General features: G+C 29.4%; 1 protein-coding gene across 1 annotated transcript in view; it reads right to left on the bottom strand.

The window, feature by feature from the left end:
- The window catches only part of LOC107443310 (cystine/glutamate transporter), a 56,396-nt gene that overhangs the window by 27,761 nt on the left and 15,002 nt on the right, over positions 1–13,633 (bottom strand). Inside the window, exon 2 of the mRNA XM_016057133.5 lies at positions 9,020–9,145. Coding sequence (XP_015912619.1) covers positions 9,020–9,145 — 126 coding nt within the window. The remainder of the gene's footprint in view (positions 1–9,019; positions 9,146–13,633) is intronic.

Genomic DNA, 13,633 nt, shown 5'->3' with positions numbered 1-13,633 from the left:
GATTTACAAGGAATATAGATAAAATAATTCTTAATTTATGTAAATATTTAAACATTGCTGCCTTTATGAATGTTTTTTTTAAGAAAACAATCATATTTTGCGTTACACGTAAAGGGAAACCACGAAAATATCTTTCAGATTGCTTGACGCTTAAGGAGTTCCAGCGAAATGCTCAGTAATCGTATTGAATTTTTTTTATATAATAAATAATTTTTTTAGCGTCTTTGACAGACAGTTAATTATTTCGGTGAATATAGCGAGATGCTCTTCATATTTTTTGTAATTTTTAACTCATTCCAAAAATCAAAGTAACGTGCAATTTAAATATCGGCGTAAAACAATGTTTATAAAAGTTATAAAAATAATTTATTTTAACCAAGATTAAGTTGAAATTAAAGTAATAAAATTTTGCGTTACACGCAAAGGAAAACCTAGAAAATGTTTTTCAGATTGCTTGGCGGTAATAGGATTTCAACTAAATGTTCATCTTTATCTCAATGAAATTATTTTTTTATAAGCAGCCATTTTTTATTATTAATCAGGCCTAGCCGTTGTGGTTCAGAAGATCAGGAGTCTCCTTGAAGTCAGGCTAACCGTGTGATGTTTTCTTCAAAATGTAACGTAAATGCGGGCTAGTTCCATCAAGAAGTCCAATATGGAGGCAAATTTCTCTCAATACTTTATAAAGGACTCTCCCTGTCTTTTGGATATGATTTAAAATTGAATTTACGGAGTTGAACATGAGTAGGCGTAAGCACATAATTAGGTCGGCTGTTCGACGACGGTTATAAAATTATGAAATACATAAGGTATCAACTTGCTGAATATAAACGAAAAGCTCTTCTTTTTAACTCAACCAGTAAAACAAAATAAGCCACAATTTAAGTATCGAATTACAATTATATACTTATGAAAGTTATAAAAATAACCTGTTTTAAATAAAATTAAATTATCAAATTTTGCGTTACATGCTAAAGAAAACTACAAATGCGTTTTTCAGATTGTTTTTATCGGTAATAGGTATTCCAGCTAAATGTTCATTATCTAAAAGAAGTTATTTTTAAAGAATCAATAATTTTTTTTCTTCCCATCCTTGATAGATGGCTTAACATCTTTGTGAATATAAGGAAACTTCCTTATTATTTTTAATTCAACCCAGAAATCAAAATTACTCATAAGTTACTTGGAGTACAATCATAATCATTAAAGTTATGAAAATAACTTATTTCAATTAAGACTAAATAGAAATAATCAAATTTTGCGCAAAACCGCAAAAAAGTCTTTTAGATTGCTGAACGGTAATAGGATTCTAGCTAAATGTTCATTATCGCAATGAATTATTTTTTCAACAATTAATTTTTTTTATCATCCTTGAGAGACTAATTGTCATATTAGTTGATGTTGTGAAACACTTTTTACTTTTAACACGACCCAGAAATCAAAGTACCTTGCAATTTAAATATCAGAGTAAAATCATGTTTATAAAAGCTTTTGTAGTAACCTATATTGTATTTAAAATTAAATTAAAATTTAGACAAATCAAATGTTGCGTTAAATGCAAAGGAAAACCACGAAAAAATCTTTTAGATAACTGAACAATAATAACATTACAGCTGTATGTTCATTATCGCAATGAATTATTTTTTTAACCATTAATTTTCTTATCATCCTTGACAGACAAATTGTCATCTTAGTGGATGTTGTGAAATACTTTTCTTATATTTTTAACTTTTAACGCGACCCAGATATCAAAGTAACTTGCAATTTAAATATCAGAGTAAAATCATGTTTATAAAAGCTTTTGTAGTAACCTATATATTATTTAAAATTAAATTAAAATTTAGACAAATCAAATGTTGCGTTAAATGCAAAGGAAAACCACGAAAAAGTCTTTTAGATAACTGAACATTAATAACATTACAATATGTTCATTATCGCAATGAATTATTTTTTTAACCATTAATTTTTTTATCATCCTTGACCGACAATTTGTCATCTTAGTGGATGTTGTGAAATACTTTTCTTATATTTTTAACTTTTAACACGACCCAGATATCAAAGTACCTTGTTATTGAAATAGAGGAGTAAAATCGTACTTTGAAAAACTTTTTGAATGAAAATAATTAGAATTTCCATTACACACAAATGAAAACCAAGAAAACGCTTTACTAGCAAACTAATTGTACGCTAACAGGCTAGCTTGGAATGTTTACTAAAATGTTCTTTATTTTATTTATTTATTTATTTTTTGTAAGTACATAAATTGTGTGTTTTATTTTATTTCAAATATTAGAATTTCAGAATGATATAAAGAATTAAATTTAAAAAACATATTAGTTTTTTTTTTTTTTTTTTTAATTTTACGAATTATAAATCTTTAAAAAAATTTGGAAAAAAAATGTGTCATAAAATTTGCGAATTTCAGATTTTTCTAGCAAAGAGACTGAATGTTATAAATTATTATTAATCATTACAACTTATAAAAATCAAATAAAAAAAAGAACAAATTATGTACAACTGCAATAAACAAGCACCGCAGTTCACTAGAGGGCGTGGATATAGAGTACAAACTAGTTACTAGACCAGTGATGTCAACGTTCACCGTGACGTCCGTATGGTTGCCACTATTTAATTTACAACCCTCGTATAATATGCGTCTCAAAGTCGCGTGGTTCCCTTACTCTCAACACTTACCCCTTTCTGTTATAAAACCATGATTATATTCTGTTCGATGATTATTGGTAGCCTGATTATATTCTGTTCGATGATTGTTGATACCATAATAATTTATTATTCTGTTACAATCCCATGAAACCATGTTATATACAGGGTGTCTCAGTTAAACGTTTCAGAACTCCTAAGAGGGGTAGGGTGTATCCTGACGACTCAAAATCATAAAGCAATGTGGGGTCGGAAATGCTTTCCTGAAGCGGTAATGTGCACAGAAGCACCATAAAGAAAAGAGACCGTAAGTGAAAAATCGTTTTAATAATACATTGAAAAAAGCATAAGGTGCTTGGGTTCAAGTAAGTGTTCGAAGTTTCGCCACCGGCTACAATGCACACCTCCGGCGCATGGACATCCGAACATTCTGCAATACTCCAGGCTTATCTCGAATTTCTCCGGTAGCTACTGCGATTCTTGCAACCAGCTCCTCAGCATTGTCAACAGGGGTGTCATAAACCAGTGTTTTCAGATGACTCCAGAAATAAAAATCAAGACATGATAGGTCGGGTGACCGAGGAGGCCAACGCACCGGAAAGCTCGGAACTTTCGTACAACGCCATCTACCGCGTCTAGAAAGCATTTCCGACCCCGCATTGCTATATGAATCCGAGTCGTCAGGATGCACTCTAACTCTCTTAGGAGTTCTGAAACGTTTAACTGAGGCACCCTGTATATACCATGATTTCTACAAATCTTGTTTTTTTCCAAATTCGTTTTGCAACTTATGGTCGTGTGGAAAAGAAAAATTCGGTTGAAATCGTGGTAACGGAGAGAAGAAAAGTGTAGAGAGTGTGAAAATCACGTTACCTTTTAAGACGCCTCTTCCATTTACAAAGAGCATAGAGGGCTGTAATTTCAACTGCATTTTTATGTCTAACAGAAATTTAGTACAAAAGCGATGCGCCCTAGAGTTTTCATTTTAGTTTGATAAAATTTCATTCTTTTTTACCCTACTTAAAAAAACGTAGTTTTCACAACTCTTATTTCATTTTATTAATTGAAAATCAGAATTTGTAATCACCTTTTTTGGAGCAGCTTTAGTAAACATAAATCCTAGTTATTTAATCTAAGGGTTGTAATCCTCCACTTTTGACTTTAATTCTGATTAGAGTAAAAAGAAATTGAAAATATTCCCATTTAACTGCGTAGGCAGAGAGAAATGTGAAAACTGATACAATAAGACAGATGAATGAACATTTTATTTTCGCTCTTCGAAGAGAATAAAAATAAAGTGGTGAATTTTATCTTCAGAAATTGGTTGGCCACCCTCCTCTGAGGTTGGCTCCCATTTCCGAATGAATAATTCATATTTCCGGCTCTTCATTTTCTTTTATCCACCATTTTGATAACAGCCGCACATCAAGAAAGCGAAGAACTACCTGTTAGATAAGTTTCAAGTTCAGTAAAGGACAAAAGCTGCATCGAACTTATTGGGATTCTGGGGAACTCAAAAATTCGTGAGGATGGAAAAGTGCTTGATTTGTAGAAGAGTTTAATAATATTTAATATCAATAAGAGTTAAGAATAAAATATGAGATGAATATTCATTTTTCTTATTTTAAAAGAATAAACGTCGAGTTTGATTCGTGAAAAAAATCAAGATTGTTTTCAACATAGCTCGTTTGGCATAGAAAATAATGGTCAGCAAAAGTAACAAAATGAAATAAAATATCTGTGCAATTCCAAAGAAAGATAAAATAAGTAAATTGTATTTAGTCCTATGGTGGCTTAAAATGTTACCAAATAGTGAAACATAATGGCTTGTTGGTGGCCGTAATCTGGGAAATATGGTCCCAATAATTTTCAGGAGAGTGGTCCAAAGTTTGGATTACTTGGTGATAATTTTACTTTCTGCGTATTTAAGAGAATTAAAAATATTTGTGCATTATTATAAAATTCGTTTATCCATGATATTATCATGCACAATGGATAATTCCATGATAATTCCTTTTAGTAAATATATATTATTTTTTATTATTTTATTTAACAATAGTAGAAAATTTAGGAATTGTAAAGTGTACAAATTTCGACATCTTTTAAGAATATGGAAAAAAGCAAAATTGGAAAGAATCGATCGTTCTTGAGAAATTAAATTTTAAATATAAATTTAATCATTCTTCTTCTTTAACAGCACTACAGCCCAGTACAGGCCAAGGCTTACTCAGCCTGCCTGTTCCAGACAGTTCAACTAGTAGCTAGATTTCTCCGTCTATTCATTCCCAATACTTTCGGGTACTTCTCCAATCGCAGCCCAATCACCTCGTTACCGGTTTTCCTCTCTATCTTGTACCCTATTCTTTTAAAATGTTAGTTTTTTAGATGGATCAGAGTCTTCACAACGAGAAACATGTCCCAGCCATCTGATCCAGTATGACTTAATGACTCTTACAATGTTTGGTTGTCTATATTTATTATACATTTCATGGTTAGATAAACTTCATTATGCATTATTTTCTTTCATTGCTCCAAAAATTGACTGAAGAATTTTCTTTCAAAAGTGATCTATTTTCTCCTGCTTTAAATCCGATCATTAAATCAGGTTAATCAGGGGAACCCTTTTTTTTTGCGAACTGTACACACCAATGGAACATAATAGGGGAGAGGGGGGCACATGTGAACAAATTTTTTTATTTCTTCATTTTTCAAAAAATATCATCAATTTTTCATAGTAAAGAAGTCCATATGTTTAAATAGTCTTTTCTTTGTCTTATGGAATTTTTTGAGATTTTTCAATAAAATATTTCTTTACTTTATAATATTTTAGAAAAATGACTTCAATTTTTCACATGTGCCCCCATTGGGGGCACATGTGAACATGCCTGGGGCACATATGAACAAGATTAAAAACACAAAGCAATCATCATACTTCAAAGAAAAAAAATCATTATTATTACAGATATAGATACGCATTATACAGAAGGGGTTGTAGCTTACTATGTGAATTTAAATTGTACAACAGTACTGTCAATAAGAAAATAATTTTTCAGCTGTACAATAATTTTTCCGTTATTGGGTTTTTCGCACCTTCATGTTCAAAGGGAGTTGTAATGGGCCTTTTTCTTTCTTCTCTAATACTCTTTCATGCTTTTTTTTTCATTTTTTCTATCTTTTCATTTGTAGCTTTAGCAATTCTATTTTCTCCGGTGTATCAGTTAATATGCGTGATGCGCGATCAACCATTTAATAAAAAAAAAATTTTTTAAAGGAAAAATTAATAAATTAATTATGGAAAATTAAATAATAATAATTTTAAATGCATACATGTTTTTTAAACTTATAATATCATGAGGATAATAATCTTAATACTGTGTAGGGGCACTTGTGAACTGTTCACATCTGCCCCAGATCTTTTGTTCACAAGTGCCCCATCATCCTTCTTAAACCTAACTTGAAAAATAAAGAATTTTTAATTGAGTAAAAAAAAAAAGAAGAATTGTCATAAACTTACCTGAATGTTCATATAATGGTCTGCAATAGTTAATTTCAGTTTATTAGTTGATTTATATTATGCTTTCACTTGAAGAAGTGAGTGATTATAATATATACAACACCAGCTGATACAAAGAAATTGTCAGAATAGAACAACAAAATGTTTCATTGTTCTGAAAGTTTTTCAGAGAGGTAGGACTAGTACTGACATCAATTGAAAATTTTTCGAGATTTTTTATTTCAATTCATATTGGTAAAACATACCATGTTCACATGTGCCCCCTGTTCACATGTGCCCCCCTCTCCCCTACTTTGTTTCTGTTTTCAAATTAATTACATAATAGAGAACAATATATTCTGGGCTGTATAAGGCATAATTGTTAAAGGGAATTCTTTCAAATTTTATCAATTTTATATTATTTTATCAATTTTATATTATTTCAAATTTTATAATTTTATATCAAATTTTATATGCATAATAACCTGAGAAGCATTCTAACGAAAAATACAATCATTTATTTAAATATAAAATTCCAAACTTTTTGATTTATAATCTAATGGTATTTCAAAACTGTAGTGTCTCAATATATCGTACATTCGCCAATATCGAATATACGATAATAATAGACAACGATAGTATCGAAATTATTCTAGAGAACGATAAACATTGAATGGGATAACGATAAATGTACTATTGATTACTATGATGTTGTGAAGATTAATGGAAATTTTAAATATAGAAAACGATAATATCGCGAGTTTTGGTTATAGAGGTAATTATCAAATACATTATAATAGTGAGCTTTGATAATACAGATCAATGTAAAAATAATGAAAATAGATAAATTGAAAAATATCGTGATGTATCGCAAAATTTTGATATATCCTGACGATAAATCGCAATGTTAAAATTTCAATAACATATCAAATATATATGTGTTTCTATTTTTCTTTTCGGCAGTTGTTTTCATGGAAAGCTTGTAATCTTTTTTAATAGACATTTTTTTAATTGTAAATCTGTACATTAAATGACCTGGGAAATACATAAATCAATTATATATCTTTCAAAACTCAGACAGCAAAAAAAAAAAAAAAGAAACACAATAAGTTCCAAGACTTAGTATCACATGCCTTGCATACACATTTAAAAAAGGTTAATTTATAAATATCACACACTATTTTTAGTTAAAGCATTAGTTATAAAAGAAATACGTGATGGAATTTTTAAAAGCAATAAACATTCAAATCGTAAGATTCTGGCCTTTTAGAACCTGTTTCTTTTATGCAATAGTGAATGAAATAGTACATAAAAAATTACCAGACTTATATTTCAAATAGATGATAAATAGCGCCACCGCTGGTTACTGACATGTGGTTACTTTTTTTCTCACCCTTATATAAGAGATCGAATTTTTCACGTTAGTTTGGCTGTGGCATGACATGGCCTCTATTTGAAAGAAGCTTAAAAAGCTTTTATAATAGGAATTTTCTGGAATCGTAGTCTAGGAGTGGTCGTAATAATACTAAATACACCTTAAGAATCATTTTATTTTTTATCAATTTTTTTACTTAGGTAGCAATTCATTTTTTTCAGAAATAAATGTGTCATTTAAGGCTGCGTTCACCTTGATAATTTTATACTATTCTTCAATTCTTACTAAGCAATTCTTTAAATCTTTCGCCCAAACAGTCAACTCTTTTTATGGCAGAACTTTTTGAGAGGGGAAAAAATTTCTGGTTATTTATAAAAAATAACAGTCATTTTTTTTAGCCAAGATAATTCTTTAGGTAGCATGAATTCGTCTGGTAGAACTGAAATAAACCTTTCTTTTCAGACTGAGCTTTAAACTTAAATATATTTTCTAAGTATTTTCTGTCATTCTTCAAATCATTCATCAAAATTTCTGTCCCGCAAACAGTTAATTCTCTATCTATTCCTTTATCTATCTATTCCTTTTCACCTTAGATTTCATTCTTATTTTAGTTCATATTCTAACACATTTTCGGAGAATTTATGACATCTTTCAAATCTTTCATCAGAGCTTATTTCTGTCCCGCAAACAGTTAATCCTTTCACAAAATTGAACTTTTTTGCGAGAGAAAAAAATCTTAGGTTTAGGGGAAAGTAGCAGGCGTTATATATATAACCTTTTTTCTACTTTTTCGAAATTTCTAATTTTTTTCACGCTACATTTCTTTTTTAAATTCATTCGTATTAAATTTTTCAGCCAAGGCATTGATTTACGTTGTATATAACTCAAATAAACCATTCTTTTCAGACTGTGCCTTAAACTTGAACATATTTTCGGAGTATTCGCTGCCATCTTCAAAACTTTAATCCGAATTTTTCTGTCCCGCAAACAGTTAATCCTTTCACAAAATTGAACTTTTTTGAGAGGGAAAAAACATCAAGTTATTTGGGGGTAGTAGCGGGTGTTCTAAATGTAACCTTTTTTCCTTTCCTGAAATTTTTAACTTTATTGTTTTCACGTTACATTAAATCCCTATTACAGTTCATATTTTTTAATCAAATCTTTTAGCGTAAGATTTAATTTATAGCACCATCTTATCAGCTCATTTACATTAAATATCAGTTATGTATGGCGCAGCTTAGTCGACTGCAGTTTTTGTGCCCTTAAAGTCTAAATTCAAATCAACCTTTTGTCCAAAAAGGAATTAGAATTAATCACAACGGAATTTTAATAATTTCACAAAATTGAGAAAGCAATAGAATTCTCTATTATTTTCTCATTTTAACAATTTTAATTTTAATTTTGTTTTATTAAAAAAATTTTATTATGCTGTAAACAGCTTTTTTGTTATTTTAAATTGAAATAAAATAAATTTATAAACTACTATTTACCTTGACCAATCCTCCAAGCTCCACCTATAATTATAAAGATTAGGGCAAAAAGCTTTGCTCCAGTGAAGAGATCTTGTACGCGCATCGCCCAGCGAACGCTACGACAATTGACATAGGAGAGCAAACCTGAAATACAATAAGAATGCATTATAAAAGAAAATATCACTACAACAGAAAATTTAAACTATATTATTTTTATATATTGTTCTGTCGGCTTTGATTTTGACCGCCATCAGTCTCACTCAACGCCTCAGAAATATTTCTTATAAGTACTTCAAATCAAAGTTTAAAATTGACCAAAAATAATCATTCATGTCTTGCAAGAATTTTTTATGGCTTACTAATAACCAATACAGTAAACATTCTCCCAACCTCAAAAACCCTCATTATCTAAAGCTCCCATTCCCAAAAGCTCTCAATCATTTTCAAGGATAATCACTTATTCATAAGAGTAATAACTCTTTCCTAAAAGTAAACAATCTCAAAAGTAATCATTCCTTCTCAAAATCACTCGCTCATTCTCAAGACCACTCACTCATTCTCAAAATTACTTATTCGTTCACAAAGTCACTCGTTTACTTTCAAAATCATTCTCTCACTGTCAAAATCACTCATTCTCAAAATTGCTCACTCATTCTCGATATCACTCATTCATTCACAATATCACTCATTCATTCTCAATACCATTCATTCATTCTCAATACCACTCATTCATTCTCAATACCACTCATTCATTCTCAATACCACTCATTCATTCTCAATACCACTCATTCATTCTTAATATCACTCATTCATTCTTAAGATCACTCATTCCTTCTTAATATCACTCATTCCTTCTTAATATCACTAATTCATTCTTAACATCACTAATTCATTCTTAACATCACTCATTCATTCTTAACATCACTCATTCATTCTTAACATCACTCATTCATTCTTAACATCACTCATTCATTCTAATATCACTCATTCATTCTCAATACTAATCACTCATTTCCAATATCACTCACTCATTCTCAATATTAATCACTCATTTCCAATATCACTCATACTTAATATTATACTCACTCACACTCAATATTACTCACTCATTCTCAATGTCACTCAACTCTAATACATTTATTCCCTCTCTGTCAGGCAAAAAATCATGTATTCGTGGAAAATTCATTCTGTTTGTAAGAATTTTAAGACTCTTAGTTCACATCCTCCAAATTTGATGTAGATAAGAAATATAGCAAAGCAGTGTGAAGATTTTCATACCCTTTAATATGAATTACATGACTGCAATAACAAACAAAAGATGTTGTGCAAACCATTGAATCGATTCTATACCTTCTGTTGCTCATGTGCATGCTTTAAGAAAATGTTTTCATAAAAAAAGAATCTAACGTAAATGGGAAAGAATTAAATCACCACCATCCTCTTCCACAACCACAGACATGGAGATAGTCATAAAATTGCAAGCTTTTCAGTAATCAGTCTGTTATTGATAATATTTCGGGCCATGTGTGCTGTATAACATCGCAAAATTGCTAAGAATTTATTTGAACCAAAACAAAAAAACTAAATACATTAATCAAACGTTTCATAGCAAAAAACTAAAATGCATTTCAATTAGTATAAATAAAAAATTATAAAAAAAAACTTTCAGCGGTTTCTCGTTTATTTTTGTACATTTCATTTCATTATTTATTTTGACCAACTCTTAATTAACGATCACCCTGATTTACCAAGCTATTTATCTCTGAAAAATTCCTTTGAATGAGAAAAAGCTTCCAATTTCAACTTAACACGTTGAATGCCATGGGGGTCACCGGTGACCGGCACTGAACTTGTTTGTAGCGCCATGGAGGTCACCAGTAACGGGTGAAGCCAAGATTATTAGAAACACATAATTCGAGTAAATTTTTAATGCTTTTAATCTTTTTTATATTATTATCGTTACTAAAATGGTTTGAAGAAATTAATACAATACATACTGAGAAAATCATTTTGGTCAGACGGGCAAGCCATGTAAAATTAGCGTGACATTCAACGTGTTAAAAAGTACAAATTAGTTAAATATTTCAACCAATATCAAGGAACTTGAGAACAAGGAAACAGCCGAGAAAGGCTGAATGTATTCCTAATAGCAAGATTCTCTATAATTTCAACAATCTTTTAATTTACTTTTACATTGCAGTTGCAGAACTGGATATCCGAAATTAATTGTTTAATATGAATAGCATAAATTCCATCTTCAGTAATTAATACTGGCTCAACGCGGTTGACAAAAAAGCTTTACCAGCCATTTAAGTTAGCAATTGCAATTTCTACGAATGTCTCAATTAAGCTGTGTTGTTAAGACAATCATTGACATGTTCTCGCTTTAAAAAGTCAAGTAAAGATGTTACTGTGAATGACAGAAACAGATCAAAAAATGATTTTAAAAAATGATTAAAGGGATCAAAAAATGTAATAATCTGAATAAAAATGAATGAAATAATCTGAATAAAATAAAAATCTGATTATTCAGATTAAATGATTATTCTAAGTTAGAAAAAACACCTAATTTTTATTGTTGAAATGAGAGTAATATTTGGATCTAATATAGTAGAAGGGAGAGTAAAGGTTTAATTGAGGAAGGCAAAACCATCAATCAAAATTATCTTACAATGTAACTTTATGTAAAACATGATTAAGGGTGTTTTTTGAGGATTTGTTATCAAAGAAACGGGGAAAGTCGCAGTTTAAGCAAGTTTTTAGTTTTAAATTGAATATTGTTGATGAGCATTTTATCTCGTCCCAGCATAAAATGCGAGTTTAAAAAGAACACTTTAAAATGCTTAATTAATTTCTTAAATGCATATTTTAAGCGGTTTTTATGGACACAGTTTGAGCATTTTCTAGTGAACACACATGAAAATGAGAATTTAGGAAAATGAACATAGTTAAAAATGCGTGTTTAAGATAATGGACACAGATCAAAATGAGTGTTTAAGAAAATGGATATACTCTAAGAAGTGTGTATAAGAAAATGAACATAATAGCTCAAAAAGCGTGTTTAAAAAAATGGACGCATCTCAAAATGCACAGTTTAAATGTTCAAACCAAACTTAACAATAAAACGGAGAATTTCGTATTTTCTTACTTTTTTTTAAATTTTAAAGCATAATGGGTAAAAATCTTAAGGCATAATGGGTTAAAGCATAAAGCACAATGATTAAGGTCCGTAGTCTAGGAGTCGGAGCTGTGGCTTTGTAAATAATTACGAAGAAATTTTTCAGGTGATCTCTTCGTATTCAACACATTAAACAATAAAATCTAAACTACTTCAAAGTAAATTTAATTCCATTATTATAAATAAATTGATTGAACTTTTGACAGACTTGCAAAAACAACTATTAATGTTAAAGTCTAAAAAAGGACTAATTTTTCAAAAACGTATGCAGAGGGATTTATGCAAATGGCGAAGTCATTACGAATTTATTTGGATTATATTATTCTTTAAAAAAAAGACCAAATTTTATAAGAAAAGTTTGAAAAATAGAATAAAATACTATGACCATTTTCTAAAATACATATGTTTATTTTCTTAAATAGCAAAGTTCATTTTCTTAAAAACTCATCTTGAGCCATGCCCATTTTCCCATGTAAGTTTACTTTATGTAAGTTTATTTTACAAATTATCTTCAATGGGTTACTTTGCTTCTTATCCTCAATGGGGCAAAAAATATTTAAGAAATATAATTAATAATTTTTTTAAAAAATTAACTTCAGCCCAATCATAAAAATTAAAAAACCATTTATACTTACCCACATACCCACATTACATTAATATATGGAATAATTTAAAAATTATGATCAAAATAATTATCTGACTTAGTATAAGTTTTTGAAGGATATCTGGAGATAGAAATTATTTCAAATTAATAGTATTTAATTTCTGTTATCTAATATTAATTTGTTTGTAATATTTTATCATGACCATGGTTTTTTGTTTCTTTTATTTTAGATATTTTGTAGATCACTGAAAGGTCTGCGATGCGGGAAAAGAAATGTATTATTGTTTTATGAAGTTGAAAATATTTAAAAATGAAAAAGTATAATGTTCTGCATATGGGACTCCTGATATTAAATGCTTTATTTTTTAAATTGATTCTTGTTTTATATAAAATAGAAAATACATTTACAACAAGTAACATGTAAACATGGGTTTTATATATTGTAATTGTATGTTACAATAAATTTGTTCTAAAATAAGTCCTTTAATTTTTAATAAGAATTTATTATATCAATAGTGAATGCATTAAGTTTTTCAAAGATAAATTGCAAATTTGACAGTGTTCTCCCTAAGTGTTTTCAGATGGGCGGATCGTCCTGTCTGCCCTTTGATACCTATAAATGCGTAAATTATATGAGTATATTGTATAAGTAAAAACTGTACGTTTTATAGATAAAACCTTAATAACTTCTAAAATATTAGTTCTACATTTTTGGGATTGATTTCATTCGATTCAGTGTAAAATAAAATCAGAAAAATACCTCACTTGTCTAGATAGCGGTCATTTAAGTCTATACCCTCTTCCTTCCGCAGTATAATATTTTCAGAGATGGAATATAAAATGTTTCAAT

Source organism: Parasteatoda tepidariorum, chromosome 4 (assembly GCF_982258835.1).
Source record: "Parasteatoda tepidariorum strain Cologne lab strain chromosome 4, Ptep-v5.0, whole genome shotgun sequence".
NCBI lineage: Eukaryota > Metazoa > Arthropoda > Arachnida > Araneae > Theridiidae > Parasteatoda > Parasteatoda tepidariorum.
This window is presented reverse-complemented; position numbering and strand designations above follow the sequence as displayed.